At 36.6% G+C, this 27,402-nt stretch overlaps 1 protein-coding gene across 6 annotated transcripts in view; it reads left to right on the forward strand.

Annotated features, from left to right (window-relative positions):
* The window catches only part of BEND5 (BEN domain containing 5), a 1,466,135-nt gene that overhangs the window by 85,237 nt on the left and 1,353,496 nt on the right, over window positions 1-27,402 (forward strand). For all 6 annotated transcript variants that reach the window (XM_059884715.1, XM_059884716.1, XM_059884717.1 and 3 more), the window contains exon 2: window positions 4,743-4,865. In XM_059884715.1, coding sequence (XP_059740698.1) covers window positions 4,743-4,865 — 123 coding nt within the window. The remainder of the gene's footprint in view (window positions 1-4,742; window positions 4,866-27,402) is intronic.

Raw genomic sequence — 27,402 nt, forward strand, 5'->3', positions numbered from 1 at the left:
GGGCAATTAGGAGTGTTTAAATCCAAACCCCTCAGATGGCTCTCTAACTCGCCTGACAAGTTTACCCGGACTCCTGCAGCTATGCATACGATTGTTTACAGTCTCCTAGCCTCCAGAGGCACGGGAAGCTTAAGATATTCAAATAGCTTAGAGCCTCTCAGAGAGTTAAAAACTGTCAGAATAAACTAGTAAAGGATTTCATTGATGAGTCAATGTTTGTTGCCAAGTTTTCACATCCCCTGAATTGTATCCTTGAATATGTATTAATTAATAGTGGGTATGTAGAAAAAATAAGTAGTGGCCTTGGTGTTAGTAACTTTAGACCCTTAAGGTAATAAATTCTTTCTTTGTTGTAAACCCATTACACATCCGCCCTATAGGAATGCAATTTTATCTTTGGAAGATGGTGCCAAACCTTGAAATAATTACTCTTAGAGAAAGTAAGTCTTTGTTGATAAGTCCTTGTCAAGAGTCATAAAATGTTAGTAGGCCTTCTGGCCAGAAGATGATGTAAATCACCTAAACCATTTGTATACGATACATTTGCAGGAAAGAAACCTTGGTTTTTGATAAGAACCAAAGACTGCTGACTTTGCATCCCCTATTATCCTCTATGTGTAACTTAGGGTATAAAAGCCCCTGTTAAAAATAAAGCTACGGGCCTTGCTCACCAACGCTTGGTCTCCCCATGTCATTCTTTCTTTTAACTTCCAGCTGAGTCTCCATCTGGAGCGCGGAACCCACCACGCTTACTAATCATGCCTGGGCTTCTAAGACCCACTCGAGAAGGTGTCTAGGGTGAGGCACCTTCCGCTATTCGAGAGGGCGCCTGCGGCCTACGTAAGTGGTGCAAACTTCTTGTCTTGAAGTTTTATTGGTCTCCCGCGTAAACCAAGCTACTCAGCTTCTTTTCTCCACTGAATTTTCCTACTGAGCTATCCTCATTCTATTGTTCTCTATATCTCTAATTAGCATATAAATAGTCGCCGACGCCGTCTCCCCTTCGAATACCCTGGATCAGCCGGGGCTGGTCCTCGGCACTGGCCTGCTATATTCCATGGGGTCACAAAGAGTTGGATACGACTGAATGATTGAACAAGAACATATCTGTGTGCATGAATATGTGAGTATATCTGACACTTGGAAGTCATACTGGACTTTTCTCTACTTTGTACTACGTGTAGCATTCCTCGTCTCTACTACTCAGGTGCCATCAGTGCTCTTTCATCCTTATGAAAACAAACAAAAATGCCTTAACAAATTTCTAAAATGCCCCCTAGGTATACTGCTCACAACGATATCCACCTCAAATGAATAATTAAAATAAGAATAATATAATGTATATTTAAAAATAAAATGAAATTCTCTTTTTAGAGAAGGGGATAATCATGTACATAAACTATTTCTTTATCTTTCATATAAGAATTTTGATAGATACCATTTGATGTTGATAAACTAAAATAATAGAAAAATAAAGATATTGTGTAGAATAATATCTGAGAAACTAAAAACTGAAGTGGTTAAGAACATTTTAATCTAGGGACTGAGAATTGGGTTTGAGAGATATTAGTCATGGGATAATTTTATTTTACATATATGTATAACATCTATATATAAATATGTATTTGTATAATATCTCTGTCCATATATATATATATATATATATATATGGATTGATTCTGTGATATGAAAATCAATTCTTGCTCTTTCACTTTTTAACATTTAAAAATAATTGTTTTGAGATAAGTTTACCCATAACAAAAATGTACCTGTTTTACCTATGAAATTTAGTGAGTTTGGAAAATATATAATATAAACCCACCACCATCACATACATATGAGGTTCATTTTTTTTTCCTGAAAAGTTGTCGAGTTCTTCAAGCACTATTTGTTTTACAAGTTGTTTTTTCTATATTAAATTATCCTTGCACCTTTGTTCAAACTTAATTGACCAAATGTATATGGATGTATTTCTTCACTCTGTAATCTGATCCACTTATTTATATGACTTTCCTGTAAGTTTTATTCTCATGTAAGTTCTTCAACTCTTATTTTTCATAATTGTATTCAGTATTTCAGGCCCTTTGAGTTTCCATATAAATTTTAGAGTCAGTTTGTTGATTTCTTGGAATAAGTCCTGCTGAGATTTTGATTGGTATTGCATTTAATCTAGAGATCAGTTTTTGGAAAGTTGTCACTTTAATAATAATGAGTTCTCTAATCCATGAACATGGTATATCTTGATATTTAATTGGGTCTTCCTTAATATGTATCAACAATTTTTATTTTTTTATTTTTCAATATACAGTTCTTATATATAATTTGTTAAATTTAAGCCTTGTTATTTTGTGTTTTTGATGGTATTGTAAGTTGTATGGTGTTTCAAATTTCATTTTCCAGTTGTTCATGGCTAGTACCTTTCTGGAATCTCTACTTAATCTCCTAAATTTTCAACATGGATTCTTCACTGTGGATGGTTGCATGTTGAATGTTTCCCAGCACTGTGCACCTTGGAAATTACAACTTCCTGGTCATTCTTTGACTGGTCTCATGGAATTTTATTCTATATGGCTTAGCATTCAGACAGTCTTAAACAGATTGCTATACATTTTAGATGCTCTGACTCTCATAGCAGTCTCCCCTTCAATAGTCTAACCTTCAGACTTTCCTCATCCCTCTCCAAACTCTTACTTCTGTCTTTTCAACACACTAAATCACCCTGTTGTACTTGGGAACCCTCTTCTCCCTGTACAATAGATCAGAAAGTATCACTAATCTAAAAGCTAGTATTATCGTTAGGCTCACCTAGTTTTCCCCCCTTTTTCAGGTGTCTCAGTTTGGCGCTGCTTATCATTTAACTCTGAGAAGAGTTGTTCTGTATGTAGCATATTGTTGATAGTGAAATGAGTACAACTGTACAGTAGTTTGAACATTTTTTGACATTGTCTTTATTTGGGATTGGAATGAAAATGGACCTTTTTCAGTCCTGTGACCACTGGTGAGTTTTCCAAATTTGCTGGTGTATTGAATGCAGCACTTTAACAACATCATCTTTTAGGATTTGAAGTAGCTCAGCTGGATTTCCATCACCTCTACTAGCTTTATTCTTAGTAATGCTTCCTAAGGCCTGCTTGACTTCACAGTCCAGGATGTCTGGCTCTCGGTGAGTGACTTCTGTCTTAGTCAGGCGTTAAGCTCGGTTTAGTTTCATTCTCCACTTTTAATTCTACCCTGAATCTTTGATATGCTTTGTGAATGATTTTTACTCCTCCTCCAAGGTTTGAGCCCTTCAACAATATTGATATATTGTCTTAGTCCCAGGACGGTTTGCTGCTCTTCCCTTAAATGTAGAGAATTTTTTTCCTTTTAATACTTCTCCTCTTACAATGAGTCTCACTTGAGCACGGGGGTTACAAAGTTTGTTGTTCTTCCCTAGTGACTTAGGCCTCCTGGCGTGCTACGATTCATAGGGTCTCAAAGAGTCGGACACGACTGAGTGACTGATCTCATCTGATCTGAGTGACTTAGGGCCTTTTTTCTATAGGGAAAATGATATTCGTCGGGCCATTCTCCCTTTGCAGGTCTGAATCACAAAGAAAGGCATTTTCTAGTCTTCTGCCTTGCTTCTAATCTTTCTCCTAAACGCTTGATGAAGGCTTGTGTAGGAGAGTCTCCCAGTGCTGTGAACTTCCTTTTGTGTCTGTAACTCCCAGGGGTTCTACTCTCTCTTGTTCCCCAAACTTACCTTAAATGATTTTTTAAAAATTAACTTCTTTTTAGTCATTTGTATGGGACCCACCATTTCTTTCTCCTGTGCTCTGATACGGAGGAGTCAGTGCTTGCTTCTCATCCCTTTTTGGTAGAGCCTGACTTTTCTTGGATATTAGAATTTCAGTTACCCTACAACTCAGTTCTCTGATAGATTTTTAAAAAAAATATAAATTTATTTATTTTAATTGGAGGCTAATTACTTTACAGTATTGTATTGATTTTGCCATACATTAACATGAATCCTCCACGGGTATACACGTGTTCCCCATCCTGAACCCCCCTCCCACCTCCCTCCCCGTACCACCCCTCTGGTTTTTATAAGTTATTTTTTGTTCTTTACTGGGATTTTTATGCTAAGATGGAAAAGATGATCTTTCCAGCTTTCTACATTCTAAATGGAAGTGAAACTTCTAAAACAAAAAAATTTAAGTTCCTGTTAGGAAATATAGCTTTTATACTAAGTCAGTGTTTCTCAAATTATTTCTGGTATTGGTATATTATGTATTTATAATACTAATTATAGAACTGTTGCTTTATTCACAATAAAATAGCTATTTGTTACAAGTTAAATGTTACCATTTATTTACATAATTGATGAAATTTAATGAACATCTTTCGTATTTCATTGGTTATATGAGATATTTTTCATACCTAATTCTCATAACACAGTTTTGAAATATGGATTTTACCATTCCTTTTTATGGATGAGAGAAACTGAGGCTTAAAATGATTAAGCTGATTGCCTTGTGTTACGGAGAATTAATATGTAGTAGAGATGAGATTTGAGTCCATATCTTTCTGATTTAAAAATCTGTTCTCTTTCTACTTCATCACAATATATTGTTAATTTCTTTAGTGCCTGGATAAGCACTGAATTACAGGGGGAATGTAATGATAAAATTTTTGCTGGACTTGTGTTACTAAATGCATTTTGATTTCTGCTTAACAAGAGCCAATTTTTTGAACAATAGGCAGTGATATGGGAAATGATGATGCCATCGGAGGGAATGTGAGCAAATATGTGGTGCTTCCAACTGGATACTGTGGACAGCCCAAGAAAGGACATCTTATCTTTGATGCTTGCTTTGAAAGTGGTGAGTGTATCAAAGACCTTTTCTTTTGAGATTGTCCGGTGAGGTTTTTTTTTAAGAATCTTACTCCATATGACCATTTAGTGTGATTCAACCCTTTTAATTTTTTTTACCATAATGAAATAAATTGTGAGTGAAAAATCAGATTTGAATGAATTAACTTGGAAATACTTAAAGTGAAACACAATAAATGTTTTTGTTGTCATAAATGATTAGAAAAATAATGATAGTACTAATGAACATTTATAGAGGACTTTATATTTTATCAAATGCTTATCTAGATATTATTTCTTTCGGGTAAAACTAATATAATTTGACTACTTGATAAATGATTGATAATGAATATCTACTATATGATTCTTAGTCATTCTGACAGGAGGCTTCTCTATTAAAAAAAAGTTAAAGAATAGATTCAGTTGAATAAAACAGGAAAAGTAATATACTTCATACACAGAAAATGCTATGAGAATTCTGATAGGGGAACTCAGGGCTTGATTGTGAATCTTGTTAACTTTCTTGAGCCTCACACTCTGAATGGAATGTAAGCATATAGTGTGTATTCAGAATATGTTGAAAATATTAATGAGAAATTAAACATAATTTTGTTTAAAAGATAATTGTTGATTATTTTGGGTTTTGAATGTTGTACTTGCACATGTGTGGGTATGCATGATTGAAGGGACATTTTAGTTTATGAAAGTTCTCTGAACTTTAAGAACCATGGCTGTTTATACCAACAACTGAAAAATTGTTTATGTATGATTTTCCCCTCTGTTTATTCTATGTTGTTTTAGTATTCTAGGGCTGCCTTTATAAAGAACCGTAAACTGATTGACTTAAAAAACAGAAATTTAATGTTTCAGAATTCTGGAGGACAGAAGTCTGAGATTGAGATGTTGACAGGGTTGTTTCCTTCTAAGAGTTGCGAAGAAGATTCTGCTTAGTGTCTCTCCTCTAGCTTACTGTAGTTTGCTAGCAATCTTTGGTGTTCCTTGGTCTGTAGAAATACCATCCTGATTTCTGCCTTCATTTTCATAGGCATTCTCTGTGTGTACATGTCTGTCTCTAAATATTCCCTTTTTATAAGGATATCAGTCATATTGGACTAGGGCCTACTCTAATGACCTGATTTTAACATGATTCCTTCTATAGAAACCGTGTCTCTTATTAGAGTCACAGGGTTAAGACATCAATATACAAATTTTGGGGAGATGTAATTTAATCCATAACACAGTATTGTAGTGTTGTCTTTCCAATCAGACTTGAACACTGTCAACATAATTGGGAACAACATACTGTACTTTCTTTGAATCTTGTATAGCTGTCCTTTGGTGCCTGGGTAGGATTGGTTCTAGGACCCGTGTGGATGCTAAAATCCACATATGTGCAAGTCCTTCATATAAAATGATGTAATATTTGTGTGTAACCTATGCACATCCTCCTGTATACTTTATTGTCTCTAGATTACTTATAATAATATCTTATGCAGTGTAAATGCTATGTAAGTAGTTACCAGCAAGTGGCAAATTCAAGTTTTGCCTTCTGGCACCTTGGAATTGAAAAAAACAAAATTTGATCCTTGGTTCATTGAATCTGGGGATGTGGAACCCATGGATATGGAGGGCTGAGTTCATGTGGATGATGTTTATTGCCTTTAGATAGGCTTCCATTTTCTTTCTTTCAGAGTTGTGTAATATGTAAGGTGCACATTATATTTACATTATAATATGTAAAATATGTAATATGTAATATGCACATTGCCTGTTCCTAAGCTGGTGGATAACTAATCTGTGTTTCTTATGAGAAATAAGGTCTATAGGTCAAATATGAACTTTCCTATGAATTCCTGATATGTTTTCTTTCCATATGCCCTTCCATTTAAGTTTATTTTTCCTGGAAAAACATCTACACCACCCTAATTTTATCTCTTGAGAGACACCTGACATTTTTTATGATTTTTAAAAGTTTCTGTTGCTCTTTTCTTCTAGACTATAACCTGCTTCTGGGTAGAATCTGAGTATGGTTAATCCATGTCCTCTTATTGAACCAGGTAGAGTGCTTACAAAATTAAGCAAAAATTAATTCTGTATTTGTTGAATGAAGTAGTTTAAACAACAGAAGTTTGTGGAAAGATTAATTTTCTGATAGGTTTGATGAAAAAGCCATATTTAATTGCTCACTATTATCTAGTCCATCAACTAGTCCAACCAGTTATCCAATTTCTAGTCCAACTTCTCTAGTCTGACTTAGTTGTCCTAGTTCAACTTCTCTCAAGCCTTCATACTTTTGTGGATGCTATTTTCTCTGTGTCCCAGATTCTTTGTTTACTTGGTAAAATGTTAATTTAGACTCAGGCCAGTATTTCTTTCTCTGAGAAACAGTACCTCTTAGGCGGGTTTGACTATCTCTACCTATATGTTTGCAGGCACCTTTCCTGTGACTTACAGGCCTTTTCCATGATAGCTTTTATTGCATTACAGTCATTTAATAATCTTTTTTTCCTTATCACTAAAAATTCCTTGAGGTCAGTGACGGTTTCTTATTAATTTTTGTTCTGCCATCTATGGGGTCGCACAGAGTTGGACACGACTGAAGCAACTTAGCAGCAGCAGCAGCAGTACCTAGTGTACTACCAGAAACTGACTCTGATGAAATGGAAATATATGATTTATCTGATAGATATTTCAAAGTAACTGTCATAAAGATTTTTACCAAAATCAAGAAACCATTGCATGAACCAAGTGAGAATTTCAACAAAGAGATGGATAATACTGAAAGTACCAAATAGAAAGCATGACGTTAAAGAACACAGTAACTGAACTGAAAAAATTTCCTAGAAGACTTCAACATCAGACTAAAGTAGAAGAAAGGAGCAGAGAATTTGAATACACATCATTGGAAATGATTTCCTCAGAGGAATAAAGGTAAAAAGAATGAAATAGAGTGAAGAAAGCCTAATGGACTTATGGGATACCATAGAACATATCAATATACTCATTATGAGAGCTCCAGAAGAAGAAAAGAGATAGAGAGGAAGAACCAAAGGAATTTTAAAGGAGGGAAGACATAGAATAAAATAGTCTTCATAAAGTGAGATTTTAAGATTAATAAAAATATTTTACATTTAAAAAATTTTAACAATAGCAACAAGAACATTAAGGGAAAAAACCAATAATAATATTTTTTTTACTTATTGTTTAACCATACCCTGTAAGAAATGATGGATTTATGTAATTTATCTCATTTAACACACACAAGCCTTCTGAGATATTATATCTCTATTTGTAAGTGAGGAAGCTGATACTCAAAAGTGTAAAGTTATTTACTTTGAATTACACGGCTAACAAGTGGTGTAGTCAAATTTGAAACTGAGAATTTCCTGACTCCAAAGGCCATATTTTTATATATGTATTACATATATGTATTACCTTATTATAGGTCAACTTATGGCATATGGATAATAGACATATTATTGAAAATTTATCATTAGGTGAAAAGATATATAGGAAAAGGTGTTATGATAAATAAAAAAGAAAAGTTTACTGTTTTAAAATAAGCCATCCAAATAAATACTATGTTTGGTTACCATCATATGAAATTTGAGTTTTATTTTATTATTGATATGCATATACATGTATTGATTATGAAAAGTGCACTATAATTCACACTTCAGGTTAATTGGTTAGCCTGAGAGATTTAGTATGTAGCATTAAATTATTGTGGCATGGAAAAGAGTCAGTGAAATAAAGATATGGGTCAGTTGTTTATCACTTGAAAATCTATCACTTGAAACAGTGGAAATAAAAACTTAAAACATTTTATTTTTAATTCTCCCAGTTGATTTTTCTACATATATTTATATAATCTTTCAAGATTAATGAAGTATTAATTAATTTTATTTCCTTTTAAAATAAAATAAAATACTCTTTATTCTTGGTGCAGCATGAAAATTTGCTATAACTGCATTAGAAATCAGGGTTTTTAGCTTAATGCCTCAGTTAAACCTTTTCTTTTTAGATATGCAGTTGACTGATACACTTTTTTGTTTTTTTAAACTTTATTGAGTAATAATTGACAAATATAATTGTGTATATTTAAAGTGTATGGTGTGATGATGTGATGATTTGATATACATGTATATTGTAGAATAATTAGCAAGATCATGATAATTAACACATCCATTACCTTACATAGTCAACATAAGCATCTCCTTTTCCCTCCCTGCAGTAAGTATGCTTAAGATGTTAGCAGATATACAATGGAGAAAAGATAGTCTCTTCAACAAGTGGTGCTGGGAAAACTGATTAACTATGTGTAAAAGAATGAAACTAGAACACTTTCTAATATCATAAGCCAAAATAAACTCAAAATGGATTAAACACCTAAATGTAAGACCAGAAGCTATAAAACTCTTAGAGGAAAACATACGCAGAACACTCTCTGACATAAATCACAGCCGAGATCCTCTATGACCCACCTCCCACAATAATGGAAATAAAAGCAAAAATAAACAAATGGGACCTAATTAAACTTAAATGTTTGCACAACAAAGGAAACTTTAAGCAAGGTGATGACAGCCCTCGGAATGGGAGAAAATAATAGCAAATGAAACAACTGACAAAGAGTTAATCTCCAAAATATACAAGCAGTTCTTGCAGCTCAATACTAGAAAAATGAAAAACCCAATCAAAAAGTGGGCAAAAGACCTAAACAGACATTTTTCCAAAGAAGACATACAGATGACTAATAAACACGTGAAAAGATACCCAGCTTCACTCATTATTAGAGAAATGCAAATCAAAATCATGAGATATCATCTCACACGTCAGAATGGCTATCGTCAAAAAGTCTACAAACAATATTGTTTGTTTTGTTTTTGTTGCTTTATTCCCCAGTTGGCACCTTGCTTTAGTTTTGTTTTCCAGTTTGTGCTGTAGTTAGTATTGTTTTTAAGTGGTTGATACCATTTTTGGTTTCCTTTGCTTGCTGGGTCAGTCTATTGTACTTCATTTCTTTATTGGACTGTTTTGATTTTGTTTATAGATGTATATGTGTGTATATTCCATTATTTTAGTTATTATTTGCCTGATTTTGTAATTGCCATTTGTCTGGGGTGCCTCTTTTCTTTCTTGTTTTTGAGTGTTTGTTTTAATCCCATTTAATGCCATAACAAACCACCTGTGGAATCTCCATTCTCTGGCCAGAGATCAAGCCCTGAGCCTTTGGAGTGGGAGTGCTGACTCAAAGACCCTAGACTACCAGAGAACTCCTAGGGAGTATTAATTAGTGAGAACTCCCACAAAGGCAACTACCTGTATACCAGACCTGGCATCACTAAACTTCCAGCAGCATCCTGTGCAGGAGGCCTTATCCAAACAACCAACAAGACAAAAATACAAACCAAACAATCAGCAGACAGGATTACCACCTCACACAGTCCTGCCCATCAGAGGGGAGAAAAAAAATTGCCTCCTCCAACCTGAACACAAGCACAGGTAACACCCTACATGAAGCTTACACAAACCACAGGACCAACCTTACCCACAGAGGGAAAAAGCCAAAAGGAAGAAAGAATTCAACCTCGAGGTCTGGGGAAAGAAGACTTCAAACACAATAAGTTAAAAAAAAAGGCAAAGGCAGAGAAATACTGTGCAAATGAAGGAACAACCTGGAAACACAGAGTCCAAATAAATGAAGAGGAAATAGGCAAACTACCTGAAAAAGAATTCAGAGTAATGATAGTAAAGAGGATCCAAAACCTCAAAAATAGAATGGAGAAAATGCAAGAATCAATTAACACACTTAACAAAAATCTAGAAGATATAAAGAATAAACAAACAGAGACAAACAACACATTTACTGAAATTAAAAAGACTCTAGAAGGAATCAATATCAGAATATTTGAGTCAGAAGAATGGATAAGTGAGCTGGAAGATAGAATAGTAGAAATAACTCCTGAAGAGTTGTAAAGTTATAAAGTAAAAAGAATGAAAAGAGCTTACGATAGTCTGAGACCTCTGGGACAGCATTAAACACACAAGCATTCGAATTATAGGGGTCCTAGAAGAAGAAGAGAAAAGGAAACAGTATGAGAAAATTTTTGAAGAGATTATAGTCCAAACTTTCCCCAACATGGGAAAGGAAATAGTCAAGTCCAAGAAGCACAGAGAATTCCATCCAGGATAAACCCAAGGAGAAACACACTAAGACTAATCAAACTAACAAAGATTAAATACAAAGAAAGAATATTAAAAGCAGCAAGGGAAAAGCAACAAGTGATATACAAGGGAAACCCCATATGTTTAATTGCTGATCTTTCAGTGAAAACTCTTCAGGCCAGAAAGGAATGTGAAGTGAAAGTTGCTCAGTTGTGTCCCACTCTTTGCAACCCCATGAACTACACAGTCCATGGAATTCTCCAGGCAAGAATACCGGAGTGGGTAGCCTTTCTCTTCTCCAGGGGATCGTCCCAACCCAAGGATTGAACCCAGGTCTCCCACATCACAGGCAGATTCTTTACCAGCTGAACCACAAGTGAAGCCCGAGAATACTGGAGTGGGTAGCCTATCCTTTTTCCAGCAGATCTTCCCGACCTAGGGATCGAACTGGGGTCTCCTGCATTACAGGTAAATTCTTTACTGACTGAGCTATCAGAAAGGAATCACAGGATATATATAAAGTACTGAAGGAAAAAATCTACAGTCAAGATTACTGTACCCAGCAAGGATCTCATTCAAAATTGACAGAGAAATCAAAAGCTTTACAGACAAGTGAAAGCTAGGAGAATTTAGTACCATAAGACCAGCTTTACAACAAACGTTAAAGGGACTTATATAGACAGGAAATAAAAGAGAGGAAAAAGACCTACAAAAACAAACCACAATTAAGAAAATGGCAATAGGAACATATATATCAATAATTACTTTAAATGTAAATGGATTAAATGCTCCAATCAAAAGACACAGACTGGCTGAATGGATATAAAAACAAGACCCATATATATGCTGTCTACAAAAGACCCACTTTAGCTCTAAAGACTGAAAGTGAGAGGATGGAAAAAATATATTTCATGCAAATGGAAATAAAAAGAAAGCTGGAGTAATAATCCTCATATCAGAAAAAATAGACCTTAAAATAAAGAATATTACAAGAGATAAGAAAAAAGTCTACAAACTGTAAATGCTGGAGAGGGTATGGAGAAAAGGGAACCCTTTTACACGCTGGTGGGAATGCACACTGGTACAGCCACTATAGAAAACAGTGTGGAGATTCCTTAAAAAACTGGGAATAGAACTGTCATATGACCCAGCAATCCCATTGCTGGGCATTTACCATGAGGAAACCAGAAATGAAAGAGACATATGTACCCCAGTGTTCATAGCAACATTGTTTACAATAGCTAGGACATGGAAGCAAGCTAGATGTCCATCGGCAGATGAATGGATAAGGAAGTTGTGGTACATATACACAATGGAATATTACTCTGCTATAAAAAGGAACACATTTGAGTCAGTTCTAATAAGGTGGATGAACCTGGAGCCTATTCTACAGAGTGAAGTAAGTCAGAAAGAGAAAGACAAATACTGTATATTAGCACACATATATAGAATTTAGAAAGATGCTACCAGCAATCCTCATGCAGAGCAGCAAAGGAGAGACAGAGACACAAAGAACGGACTTTTGGATTCAGTGGGAGAAGGAGAGGGTGGGATGATTTGAGAGAATAGCATTGAAACATGTACATTACCATATGTGAAATAAATGACCAGTGCGAGTTCAATGCATGGAGCAGGGCACCCATAGCCGGTGCTCTGGGACAAACCAGAGGGATAGGGTAGCAAAGGCGATGGGAGGGGGTTCAGGATGTACAGGACACAGGTATACCTGTGGCCGATTCATGTTGATGTATGGCAGAAACCATCACAATATTGTAAAGTAATATCCTCCCATTAAAATAAATAAATTAATTAAAAAAAGATGTTAGCAGTTGTCAAGTGTTTGTTGTTGTTGAGTTGCTAAGTCATATTCAACTCTGCAGCCCCAGGGACTGAGGCATGCCAGGCTCTTCTGTTCAGTTTTCAGGTATATAATACCATATTCTTTAGTCACTGTGCTGTACATTAGATCCTTAGAACTTATAATTGAAATTTTGTACCCTTTGACTTGCTGCTGCTGCTGCTAAGTTGCTTCAGTCGTGTCTGACTCTGTGTGACACCAAAGACAGCAGCCCATCAGGCTCCCCCGTCCCTGGGATTTTCCAGGCAAGAACACTGGAGTGGGTTGCCATTGCCTTCTCCAACCCTTTGACCTATATCACTCTATTTCCTCTTCCCTTAGCCCCAGGCAACCCCCATTCTTTTTTTGTGTCTATAAAATCAGCTTCCCTGTGGCATTATTCACAATAGCCAAGATGTAAAAACAACCTAAATGTACTTTGGTGGATAAATGGATACAGAAAATATCTATACTTTTGGACTCAGTGTGTATACATACACACACACACACACACACACACACGCATATACATAAAGGACATCTTGCCATTTGTGACCACATGGGATGAATCTGGTGGGAATGCTACTTTTTTTTAAACAAGAGGTAACATAGGATAATACCCCAAAACACAGGTTTTGGTTTCAGTTAGACTTGAATTCATATATTAACTTTAGCATGTACTGGTTATGCCATACTGATGATATCACTTAAAGTTTACTTAAAATTGGGGAAATAAATATATATATTGTAGAATTATTATGCAAATTAGAGATAGCATACAAAATAGGTTTAGCACAATATCTAGTAATGAATTTCAGGTGGTAATTCTGGCACATATAAAATATCACTATTTCAAGGGTGCTGAAATGTACCAGAACTTTTCTTGGTATGTTTACTAGTGTTATTTCCAATACTTAGAAATCTTTGGAATAAAGGAGCCTTAAATTCCCTCCAGAGTTATAATGAGATAAGGACTTAGGTAAGAGTTGTATATTTAAATGGGGAATCTCAGGAAGAACAAGTGAGGGAGTAGGGAGAGTAATACTGGTAAAGAAGTAAAGCTAGCAAAGTATGTGTCCGTTAACAGGTGTGATAATGTTTGTGGGTAGATTAACCTTGGTTAGAGGGAGCCCACTCATACACATGTAGGGTAAAAATTGCATTACTCCTCGCACAAATATAATTAACATGTGTGAAATTTATTTTTTTGCCTGAATTATAGGTATTTTATATATTTTTAAATAGGATGATTGATGAGCAAATATTTTCTTTCTGCCAATCATATCATTAAAGTAGATAATCTTAATCAGTCTAATATAACTCCATAATTACTTCATTGCTGTGCATTTCAAAAAGTTAAAACAAAATGATTTTGAAAAAACAAATCCATATTAACTAAGTCCCTGGGGAATGAAGCCAAGGACATATATGGAACTTTAAGAGTCACAAAAATTATACAAGAAAAGAACTAAAAACAAACAAAAAAAAACAAACCCAGATAAATAAAGAGAATGGGGAAATGCTCTGCTTAAGTCTTCCTCTTACTAATAACAAGAGGCTTTCTGAGATCCTGTCTCTACTGTGATTTGTAGAAACTTCGTGGGGATTTTGGACTGATTAGATAATTCATTTAGAAAAAATTATTTCGTACCAATTAACCCTTTAATCCTAGAATTCTTTCTGGTATTGGATTAGCTGTACTTTGGGAGAAGGGAATGGCAATCCACTGCAGTGTTCTTGCCTGGAGAATTCCATGGATGGAGAAGCCTGGAGGGCTGCAGTTTGTGGGGTCGCAGAGAGTCGGACACAACTGAGTGACTAACACACATACACACACACACACACCCACTCACGCACAACTTCCTTATCTCTATCACCATGTCTAATTTATTCTTGGTCCTGTTATGGAAAGTTGGTTTATGTCCAGTGGGTGAATTATTCCATCCACCTGCTTATTTAGTGCCTTCTCTGTGTTAGGTATTTTCTGACAAGCATGGAAGATCTTCAACATATTTTTTTTTGTTTTTGGTTATGACTTCATAACCAAAGATTTGAATGCTTTGTACCCATTCCCATACTTCCATTCCTATGTCTCTGTCCCAGACCTCTATGCCTGTAGTCTTTCAGTCTTGTTCTTTACAGTCCTCTTACCAACCAATCCACCAAGACATTTGCCATTACCCAAGAGTCCAAGATTCCTTCCTGGAGATTTCCTTCCTGGAGAAGGAGCAAAGATTTCCTTCCTGAAGAAGGAAATGGCAACCCACTCCAGAATTCTTGCTTGGGAAATCCCATGGACAGAGTAGCCTGAAGTCCATAGGGTCACGCAGAGTTGGACACGACTGAAGCAAGTTAGCAGCAAGAGTCCATGTATATCCTCACCTCATACTACTTCTGCCTCCATACAAAGGAGATTAGTAAATGTACTGCTCTAAACTATTCACTGGGAGATTTTCCTATCACCACATCCTTTAAAGAAAACTGAGTGGTATTATATAGCAGAAACAAGTGTTTTTTTAGCTTATGCCAACATATCAAGCCAGTCTATCTGTTAATCAGTCTTGAGTTTTGTCTTCCCTAGGGAATCTCCCATAAGGCCATGAGTGTTAGCTGAGAGAATGGCTATAATAGAGCTAAGTGTCATAGGAGTCTACCTATCATTCAAATTACACAATTACTTGATGTCTCATGATCAGAAGCTCAGTATTTACTAGCGATCAAGAGTTTTCCGAAGCTGCTTTTTACTGCAGAGCTAATCTCTTGCTTTAGAACTCCAAAATCTGTTTGTCATAGATTCTGCAGTGTCTTGTCTATCATGGTTGTCTCTAGCATCACTGGATTTCTTTTTTTAAATTTAATTTTATTTTGCAAGAATACCTAACATGAGATCTACTCTCTTAACAAGTTTTTAAGTGTACAATACAATATCGTTGACTTTAGATACAGTCTTGAATAGCGGATCTCTAGAGCTTATTCATCCTGCTTAACTGAAACTTTATGCCCAGTGTTCAGGGTTGATTGCCTTTAGGATTGACTGATTTGATCCCCTTGCAGTCCAAGGCACTCTCAAGAGTCTTCTCCAATACCACAGTTTGAAAGCATCAATTCTGTGGCACTCTGCTTTCTTTATGGTTCATTCCTAATTATTCTTATTTGGATACACTACATGCAGTGACTCCACACAGACACACACAAAGTCCTTATTCAGGTGCAGCATTGTGGAAAGCACCTGGATGGAGACTAGACCTACATAGGGAGATCACTTATGGAGTTTTTAGAATAATATATTTGAGAAAATATGAGGGTCTGAATGTAATATAGTTTGCCTGATGACTTAGGGTTATCACCAAGGACATCATTTTTACTGTTGTTTATTTGTAACACCATAAAGTACTTTGATGATGAATGATTATAATATCCTTATGGGGAGTTGGAGTACATAGTGCTGCTTCTTACTGTATCAAAATTATTCCTAATTTTTGAATACCTATATTAGTAAGTGTAACACAGTGGCTAATTTGGCAAGTTTGGGGGTAAAATGGCCTAGAGTCAGTTTCTAACTTCACCACTTACCAGATGTTCAACATTGTACAAGTTGTTTAACGTTTCTGTATTTTGGTTTCTTCGTACATAATATGGGTATGATAATAGTGCCTACCTTATGGGATTTTAGGAAAGATGAAATGAGGTTGCACATGTAAAGCAATATAACACTAGCACATGACAATTGCCCAACCAGCGTTAATTATACAAGATACAGGAATGGATAACTCTTACACTGTAGCACATGAGACAAATGCTCAAACTGATAATTATACTTCAGTGTAATATATATCACAGTATGATATATACCATATATATAATATATATATACACATCAGTTCAGTTCAGTTCAGTCGCTCAGTCATGTCCGACTCTTTGCGACCCCATGAATCGCAGCACTCCAGGCCTCCCTGTCCATCACCAACTCCTGGAGTTCACTCAGACTCACATCCATCAAGTCAGTGATGCCATCTGGCCATGTCATCCTCTGTCGTCCCCTTCTCCTCCTGCTCCCAATCCCTTCCAACATCAGAGTCTTTTCCAATGAGTCAACTCTTCGCATGAGGTGGCCAAAGTACTGGAGTTTCAGCTTTAGCATCATTCCTTCCAAAGAACTCCCAGGGCTGATCTCCTTCAGAATGGACTGGTTGGATCTCCTTGCAGTCCAAGGGACTCTCAAGAGTCTTCTCCAATACCACAGTTCAAAAGCATCAATTCTTCAGTGCTCAGCCTTCTTCACAGTCCAACTCTCACATCCATACATGACCACAGGATAAACCATAGCCTTGACTAGATGGACCTTTGTTGGCAAAGTAATGTCTCTGCTTTTCAATATGCTATCTAGGTTGGTCATAACTTTCCTTCCAAGGAGTAAGCGTCTTTTAATTTCATGGCTGCAGTCACCTTCTGCACTGATTTTGGAGCCTCCCAAAATAAAGTCTGACACTGTTTCCACTGTTTCCCCATCTATTTGCCATGCAGTGATGGGACCAGATGCCATGATCTTCGTTTTCTGAATGTTGAGCTTTAAGCCAACTTTCTCACTCTCCTCTTTCACTTTCATCAAGAGGCTTTTCAATTCCTCTTCACTTTCTGCCATAAGGGTGGTGTCATCTGCATTTCTGAGGTTATTAATATTTCTCCTGGCAATCTTGATTCCAGCTTGTGCTTCCTCCAGCCCAGCGTTTCTCATGATGTACTCTGCAGAGAAGTTAAATAAGCAGGGTGAAGATATACAGCCTTGACATACTCCTTTTCCTATTTTGAACCAGTCTGTTGTTCCATGTCCAGTTCTAACTGTTGCTTCCTGACCTGCATGTAGGTTTCTCAAGAGGCAGGTCAGGTGGTCTGGTGTTCCCATCTCTTTCAGGATTTTCCACAGTTTATTGTGATCCACACAGTCAAAGGCTTTGGCATAGTCAATAAAGCAGAAATAGATGTTTTTCTGGAACTCTCTTGCTTTTTCCATGATCCAGCGGATGTTGGCAATTTGATCTCTGGTTCCTCTGCCTTTTCTAAAACCAGCTTGAACATCTGGAAGTTCACTGTTCACGTATTGCTGAAGCCTGGCTTGGAGAATTTTAAGCATTACTTTACTAGCATGTGAGCTGAGTGCAATTGTGCGGTAGTTTGAGCATTCTTTGGCATTGCCTTTCTTTCGGATTGGAATGAAAACTGATCTTTTCCAGTCCTGTGGCCACTGCTGAGTTTTCCGATGTGTGCTGGTTGCAGCCACCCACGGTCATATATACACATACTATATACTAAACAGTATAACATATAAACAAACGTTTTATAGAAACTAAGGTGGATGATAGAGATACTCTGGGTAGTTCATGCTTTGCTGTGTATATGGTATGCTGCAGTCCATGGGGTTGCAGAGTCAGACACAGCTTGGTGACTGAATAAAAACAACAACAATAGTATTTTTGATCATTCTCGTCCAAGTTCTTTGGCTTAGGAAATGTAGTGCTGTAAGATTGTTCTTTGTGTTTATATTTGAAGAATGTTTGTAGTATTTTAGTTAACAATATTCTCCTTTGGCTTCAGGAGTTATATTTGTAGTTGTGGAAAGAGCACTGTGTGGAATCAAGTGACATGGCTTTGAATCCTAGCCTGACCCAACTTTGGGAATTAATTTATGTCTTTTTTTTTAATCTTTAAATTTTTTTTTTCCTTTTATTTATTTATTTATGTTTTTACTTTACAGTATTGTACTGGTTTTGCCATACATCAACATACATCTGCCATATGTCTTTGAACTCTACTGTATCCCTCTAAAAATGGGGAAAATACCTCATAATTTTAAAAATGACTAATTATAGTTACTATTAATATTAAAAAAAACCTAATCTATGCCAGTCTTTGAGAAAGAAGATAAATGTATCATCTATAATACTTTCATTTTTTCAGCTCCCTGGACTCTCATTCATACAGACCCATAGCAGTCTGTATACTTTTTAACTCTATTAGAAGTACTCATTTATTTACTTTTTTATTAAAATATAATAGATTTATAATGGATTAGTTTCTGGTGTACAGCATAGTGATTCATTTATACTTATACACATATATATATTCTTTTTCATAACTTTTCCATTATGGTTTATTACAGAACGTTGAGTATAGTTCCCTTTGTTATACAGTAGGGCTTTGTTGTTTGTATATTTTATATATAGCAACTTGTATCTGCTAATACAATTTATTCCTCCCAACCCCCTTTCTCCTTTGGTAATTGTAAGTTTGTTTTCTATGTCTGTGAAGCTGTTTCTGTTTCTTAAGGTCATTTGTGTCATATTTTAGATTCTACATGTAAATGATAGATGATGTTTGTCTTTCTGAATTACTTTACTTAGCATGGTAATCTCTATGTCCACCCATGTTGCTATGAATGGCATGATTTCATTCTTTTTATGGCTGAGCAGTTGCAGAAGGCAATGGCACCCCACTCCAGTACTCTTGCCTGGAAAATCCCATGGACTGAGGAGCCTGGTGGGCTGCAGTCCATGGGGTCGCTAAGAGTCAGACATGACTGAACGACTTCACTTTCACTTTTCACTTTCATACCTTGGAGAAGGAAATGGCAACCCACTCCAGTGTTCTTGCCTGGAGAATCCCAGGGACAGGGGAGCCTGGTGGGTTGCCGTCTATGGGGTCGCACAGAGTCAGACACGACTGAAGCGACTTAGCAGCAGCAGCAGCAGTATTCCATTGTGTATGTATGCCACATCTTTATCCTTTCATTTGTTGATGAACACTGAGGTTGCTTCCATATCTTGGCAATTGTAAGTAATGCTGCTATAAACATTGGGGTGCATGTGTCTTTTCAGAGGCTAAAAAGAGCTAAATTTGGAATGATTAGTAACAATTTATCTGGGTAAATTTTGGCATTTGAGAAAGACTACTTAGTTCTTGTAATGTCATGCAGAAAGACATGAATAGTGGAGAGATAATGGTATTGTCATTTCAGGGAATGGCAAAGTACAGCTAGATCTCTGAAATGGAGAGTATTCTTGAGAATAAGGTCTCACTAAAACTTTTTAATTAATTGAGCTTCATTTCTCTCTAATTCAGAATTCACTTCTAATACATGTAATCTGACATCTCCTTATCTGCCTTCTCAAAGAAATAAGTATGCTTTAGCTTTTTCCTTTTTGAGCGAAGATCAAATGACGCCATCCATGTGTCCACATCCTGAGACCGGTTTGTATGTGTCTTCTCAATGGTTAGTCATTTCCTCTTCACATCATCACCCTATGTCACTTCTGCCCTGTGAACCCTCATGACCTATGTGTATTACTATGCTGTTTGTTTTGCCAGTCCAGAGTTTTGACCCTGACGTTGGGCTTCACTCCTTGTCCATACTGGAAATTTTCCCATAGGATAAATGGTAAGAAAAAGTATTAGTCAATGCTCTCTGGTTTTCCTTTACTTGTTATTAAATGGATGGTTATAAACTCTTGCAACATTTTCAGCCCCAGAACTTCTGTCCTAGAGCAGGTCATCAGTAGGTTTGCTGGACTTGTACAGCAGCTTTCTAACCTCTCTTTAGTCCATGATCTGCAATTCCACCAAAGGTATAATGCAAATCATCTGATCACATTTCTTATTGCTTAAAATCTTTCATGACTGTCTATTGTACTCAGGATAAAATTCAAATGCTTTTATGTAACCATGTCTTTAACATGTCTATATGTGTAAAACTATTCGGCCATAAAAAAGAAGGAAATATTGCCATTTGCAATAATGTGGATTTTGAGGACTTTATGCTAAGTAAGTCAGAGAAGCATAAAATCTGTGTATCACTTGTATGTGAGGTCAAGAAACCCCCAAACAAACAAAAACCAGCCAAACAAACAAACAGAAACCCAAGCTTATAGTGACAGAGAACAGATTGGTGTTGGCCAGATGGGAGGGGATTGGGGCATGGGTGAAATGGATGAGGGGGTCAAAAGATCCAAACTTCTATTTATAAAGTAAATAAATCCTGGGAATGTAATGTATCATATGGTGACTATAGTTAATATTATTTTTCATATTTGAGAGTCTCCAAGAGAGTAGATGTTAAAAGTTCTCATCATAAGAAAGAAAAAAAAAGAGAAAATATAACTATTTATGATGACAGGTGGTAACTAAACTTATTGTAGTTGTCATTTCACAATGTGTATAAATATCAAATCATGTTGTACACCTTAAATCAATATAACACTGTATGTCAATTATACCTCAGCAGCAAACAGAAAAAAGTCATCTTTAGTATAATATTGAAATCAAATTTCCTTCCTATTAATACTATCAGTTTATGCCAGAACATGCCACCTTACAAGGTCTTTATTTCTTTTAGACAAAAATTAGCACATTAGGAGAAAGCAGCATGGTTTTGAAATATAAAGGAACGTTTCACCATGTCTTGAAATTCTGTTGGAGAAATATTGGTAGCTATGAATAATTTAATTCTATACTTTCTTATTCATAATTGAAAGTGAAAGTGAAAGTTGCTCAGTCGTGTCCGACTCTTTGCGACCCCATGGACTATACAGTCCATGGAATTCTCCAGGCCAGAATACTGGATTGGGTAGCCTTTTCCTTCTCCAGGGGATCTTCCCAACCCAGGGATTGAACTCAGGTCTCCCATTTTACAGGCAGATTCTTTACCAACTGAGCCATGAAGGAAGCCCATTCATAATTGAAACAAAGCTAAATTTCTAGTATGGTAGGATTTTCGCTTGATTTTTAGATTTCTGATTTCTTTACTGAATTATATACATCTGCACATATATGGTTATGTATCTACTTGTATATTTTTCTTTGTTCTTTTTCTTCTACTTCCTCTTTGAGGAAGAAGTAAAATATTTCATTCCCAAATAACTTTCCTCTAAGAATGATAACATTTCCTGCAGTAACAGTCCTGAAGCTAAAGGCCTCAGAAAGAGCAGTTGAAGTGTGAACTGTGTTTAATGAAATCCATTTGCACACCTCTTCAACTGCTCTTTTCAAATCATCCGAGACACTGCTTTGAAGGGGGAATTTCAGTTCACATAAACCACCCTCCTGTGCTTTGGTAATAAAATAACTGCAAAAAAGGGGACGTATCACTTGATTAAATATGGTAGATTGAGTTCACTTATAGCCCTCCTCTTTCCAATAAAGATTTAAGGTATTACTTAAATGATTACAGCATAGGTATGTAGTAGTTTAAAATCTAAGACATAAATACTTTTTAAGTGATAACCAAATGACAAACTTTCTATTAGAATATTCTTTTTATTTTCTATTATTTCTGCTTCCTATTTGTATATAAAACTTTTAGTATTATATTAATTAGCAAAACTAGAATGATGTTTGTGTCTTTACACTTTACTCTCCATAAAAATGTCATTCTTTGATATTATACTCCAGTATTAAAACATCCATACACATTTTGGGTTGTCATACAAGTTTCACATACACTTGCTTTCTGAAAGCGTGGGACCATCTTATGCAGGTTTTTACCTTTTTTGCAGTTAGTTCCATTCTGTATCCTTTCTCCATTCTTTCTGTATTTTGGGGGTGGGGAACCCCTGAAAATTGCACTTCCTGGGTTCCATTGTCATCTGGATTCTGGCTAGTTTCAGCTAATACGAGGATTTAGCAGAAAATTGAAGGGTGTGGAGAAGGAAGAAGCCTAGATATTTCTCCTCCCTTTTGTTCTGTGCAGAATCTCCAGAAGTGGCTACATCTCCCTTGTGGTTTTGCCACGCAATCCCTTCCTTGTGATCCCAGCTTTGTTGGATTGCCTTGGCTCCCAGGGTTTGCTATCTTTTCCCTTTGCGCCTCTATCTGTGGATGTAGTAGGAACTTCCTGCTGTTGTTAATCTGTGTTGCTCCGTTCTCACTTCTTTGGTCTTTCAGCTCTCCCAACACTTTTACAACTACATTGTTTCCTGTAATACATGTTTTTTATTGAATTACTTGGCATGGCTCTTTTACTGACTTATCCCTGATTGATTTATGCCTCAATGTTGAAGGCAAGAAATTTTGCTTCATAATTCTTTAAGGTTCCTGTAAAAGATAGAACTAGGTCTTCACTCACCACCTGCTGCAGATAATTGTCTTGATTTGCTGAACCTTAGGGGAAGCTCTGTTTTGGTGGTGAAAGCTAACTCTAGTGGCTCAAAGTCTTGCCAATATAGCAGTATTTTGAGCTCAGTCATGTTTATTTTATGCCACCTTGATAAGTGAGTTGTATTCTTGACTGGATTTTTATATCTTAAAATAGAGTTTATGTGTGCAGACTGAAGGGCTGCCTAGGTTTTTTTGGGGTCTGGTTTCTACAAAAATTCAAAACAAAACGTAATTATGTAGAAATGTTATGATGTTTGTGACAGAATATTTTTGGCTCCCTGATGAGTTTGTATTCCATGGCCTGGAATGGTCATTAGACATTGTTTGATTTTAGAAATGTCCCCATGTGACTACTTTAGTCTTTGAGTTTGCACTTTATTGGGGTAAATTATTGTTTATTTTAAAATCCTTTTTCTTTCAGATAGGGCTGAGCTTTATGAGTAAGTGAACTTGTCCCTCCTTTTTTGCCTGCTATGGAAAATAAGAGACTAGAAACATTAAAGTGAGAGAGAGAGAGAGAGAGAGAGAGAGAGAGAGAGAGAGAGAGAGTTCTACAGAGCATAAGGCATTAAATCTTAAGCTCTACCATTCATTAATGCTGTACCCTGAACAGGTCTTTTAAACATGGAATCTTAGCACATCTTTAAACTAGGCAAACTTTAAATTTGCCTTGCAGGCTTATGCTGTGGATTAAAATTACAAGAAGTCTAGCAGATAGTGCTCAGTACTGGAATGTGAAGGAAGCTCTGAGAAGGAAGTAATTGATTTTGTGTGTGTGTGAATGGTATGGGTTGGAGTGGGGTGGGGTGAGTGTGGGAGGCAATTGAGGAGGACTTTGTAGGGGAGATAATATAGAAACTGCACCTTAATACTATTCTGGGAGTGTTCTTCCAGTAAGCCTGGTTTTCCCCACATTTCAGTTCTTTATTCAAATGTCATTTTTTTCAGAGAGGCCTATCTTATCAACCTTGTATAAAATTTCAACTCTGTTCCCTAGCTTTTCCTAATCCCTTATCTGCTTTATTTTTCTTCTTAGCACTAACCACTATCTAGTCTAGTACAAAAATTTGCTTATGTATTTATATTTTAAATTTATTGTCTGACTCCTCCACTAGAATATAAATTCTATAAAGGCAGGATTTTTCCTTCTTTTGCTCCCTTTTGCCCTGAACAGTGCCTGGCACATGGTAGGTGCTCAGTGAATATTTGTTGAAAGACATATTGTGAGAAATGAGTAGAACATCACCAGATGAGGTTATACATGTGTTTGCTGCATTTCCATAACTATTGACCTCATGTTATAGGATGCAAAGTTAAGTTGAGAAGTTTAGCATCGATCTAGAGTACATCATGAGAAACGCTGGGCTGGAAGAAGCACAAGCTGGAATCAAGATTGCCGGGAGAAAAATCAATAACCTCAGATATGCAGATGACACCACCCTTATGGCAGAAAGTGAAGAGGAACTAAAGAGCCTCTTGATGAAAGTGAAAGAGGAGAGTGAAAAAGTTGGCTTAAAGCTCAACATTCAGAAAACGAAGATCATGGCATCTGGTCCCATCACTTCATGGCAAATAGATGGGGAAACAGTGGAAGTAGTGTCAGACTTTATTGTTTGGGCTCCAAAATCACTGCAGATAGTGATTGCAGCCATGAAATTAAAAGACGCTTACTCCTTGGAAGGAAAGTTATGACCAACCTAGATAGCATATTGAAAAGCAGAGACATTACTTTGCCAACAAAGGTCCGTCTAGTCAAGATTATGGTTTTTCCAGTGGTCATGTATGGATGTGAGAGTTGGACTGTGAAGAAAGCTGAGTGCTGAAGAATTGATGCTTTTGAACTGTGGTGTTGGAGAAGAGAGTCCCTTGGACTGCAAGAAGATCCAACCAGTCCATTCTAAAGGAGATCAGCCCTGGGATTTCTTTGGAAGGAATGATGCTAAAGCTGAAACTCCAGTACTTTGGTCACCTCATGCAAAGAGTTGACTCATTGGAAAATACTCTGATGCTGGGAGGGATTGGGAGCAGGAGGAGAAGGGGACGACAGAGGATGAGATGGCTGGATGGCATCACTGACTCAATGGACGTGAGTCTGAGTGAACTCCGGGAGTTGGTAATGGACAGGGAGGCCTGGCGTGCTGCAGTTCATGGGGTCGCAAAGAGTCGGACATGACTGAGTGACTGAACTGAACTGAATGATTTATGAAAAACAAACTTTTGTTAAGTATCCTTATTTTTTGAGAGCATTACTAAGAACTTGGGTGAGGTGGAAACTTTTTAATAGCCAAAATAGTTATAAAATACATTCACTAAATTTCATGCACCTTACTGTTTGGTGGAGACACTTAGAATTTCTTTCTTTTTATTTAGATGCAGTTCTAACTGGCTTGATAATATGGGCTTTCAGCTCAGGAAATTTGCAGACAAGGTGGAGTCAGAGAGGATAGGAATGCTCTTTGGTCAGAAATTAAATGCTGACATGCTGACAGAAGGGAAGAGGCAGGAAATATAAAAGTAAACAACTAAATTTAAATATGTAATCATCAGGATATCTGTTCTTTATCATCAAGATAGATTAAATTATGTACAAGATAATTTTAAAAAGACTTCCAGTAAAAATAGAGATGTCCCTATATACCATTATATCTTTATCTTTACAGTCAGCTTTATATCCTCACTACTTCAGCAGGATAGTTTGCCAGGGATTTGGTAATGTAATTCAGTGGTCTTGTTTTAGCCCTTGATTCCTGTGCAGCATATGCTTCTCTAAGGATCACTCTTACTTTTTGCCACTCCCTTCCCCAGTAGTGTTGGCTATACCATCCTCATTTCCTTCATCTCTGACTGACCTGACTTGTTTTCATCCACACATGACCCTAAAGATAGTCTCTAATGTTTAATTCACCTATCTTTAATCTTTGTAAATCTTGACTATCATTATCTAATAATTCACCATTCATTCATCCATTGAGCATTATAATTATGCTCATTAAATACCCTGAATCCATTACTTTATTTCTATCTGCCTTCCTCATTCAAATGACCAACATCTGTCATTGGAACTATAGTTCCTCTTGCTTCCTTTCACTCATGTTCCACTCCCAGTGCCATTATCCATTCTCAACACTGCATGTGATCCTTTAAAAACTCAAATCCAATCTTATCCCTTCATTATTTAAAGCATTTCATTGCTTTTCCATCAGAGTTAGAATAAAACTTACACTCCTTGTCCTACAGATCTGGCCTTTGACTACTTTTCTGACTTCATCTTATGCCATTCTCCCTCTTTTCAATAATGCTATCGTCACAATACTGACACCTCATCCCCCTTCACCATCGTCTTTACATCTTAGCATTCAGGTCTCAGCTTACATATTGCTTCCTCAAAAAGGCCTTCTCTGAGTAGCCAGTCTTACATAGTCACCTGTTGCTCTATCATATCATCTGTTTTTATTCTGTGTCTATTCATTTACATCTTTCTTTATCTGTTGCCTCTACAATAAGAAAAGTTACTTTGTTTGCTCTATCACTAGAGCCTGACTTGTAATCAGATCAGATCAGTCACTCAGTCGTGTCCAACTCTTTGCGACCCCATGAATTGCAGCACGCCAGGCCTCCCTGTCCATCACCAACTCCTGGAGTTCACTCAGACTCACGTCCATCGAGTCAGTGATGCCATCCAGCCATCTCATCCTGTCGTCCCCTTCTCCTCCTGCCCCCAATCCCTCCCAGCATCAGAGTCTTTTCCAAAGAGTCAACTCTTCGCATGAGGTGGCCAAAGTACTGGAGTTTCAGCTTTAGCATCATTCCTTCCAAAGAAATCCCAAGGCTGATCTTCAGAATGGACTGGTTGGATCTCCTTGCAGTCCAAGGGACTCTCAAGAGTCTTCTCCAACGCCACAGTTCAAAGCATCAATTCTTCAGCTCTCAGCCTTCTTCACAGTCCAACTCTCACATCCATACATGACCACAGGAAAAACCATAGCCTTGACTAGATGAACCTTTGTTGGCAAAGTAATGTCTCTGCTTTTGAATATGCTATCTAGGTTGGTCATAACTTTCCTTCCAAGGAGTAAGCGTCTTTTAGTTTCATGGCTGCAGTCACCATCTGTAGTGATTTTGGACTTTTAATAGGCATTCAATAACTTATCTGCCAGAAGGATGAATGAATTATATGGCAGATACCGAATGTACAGAGATAATAGTAGTAAGTAGTTATTAGCCTTTACTGGATCAGAGGTGTTTTTGAGAATCTGATGAAAACTATGAATTATATCTTCCAAGATAAATGCACTTATGTACATAAATAAAAAATTGCCTAAAAATTAGAACGCTTGATTTATTGAGTACTTACTGTTTGTTGAGAATTTTACTAATGTCCCTGCCCTTTTAGAGACTG

The sequence above is a fragment of the Bos taurus genome, chromosome 3 (assembly GCF_002263795.3).
Source record: "Bos taurus isolate L1 Dominette 01449 registration number 42190680 breed Hereford chromosome 3, ARS-UCD2.0, whole genome shotgun sequence".
Classification (NCBI taxonomy): Eukaryota; Metazoa; Chordata; class Mammalia; order Artiodactyla; family Bovidae; genus Bos; species Bos taurus.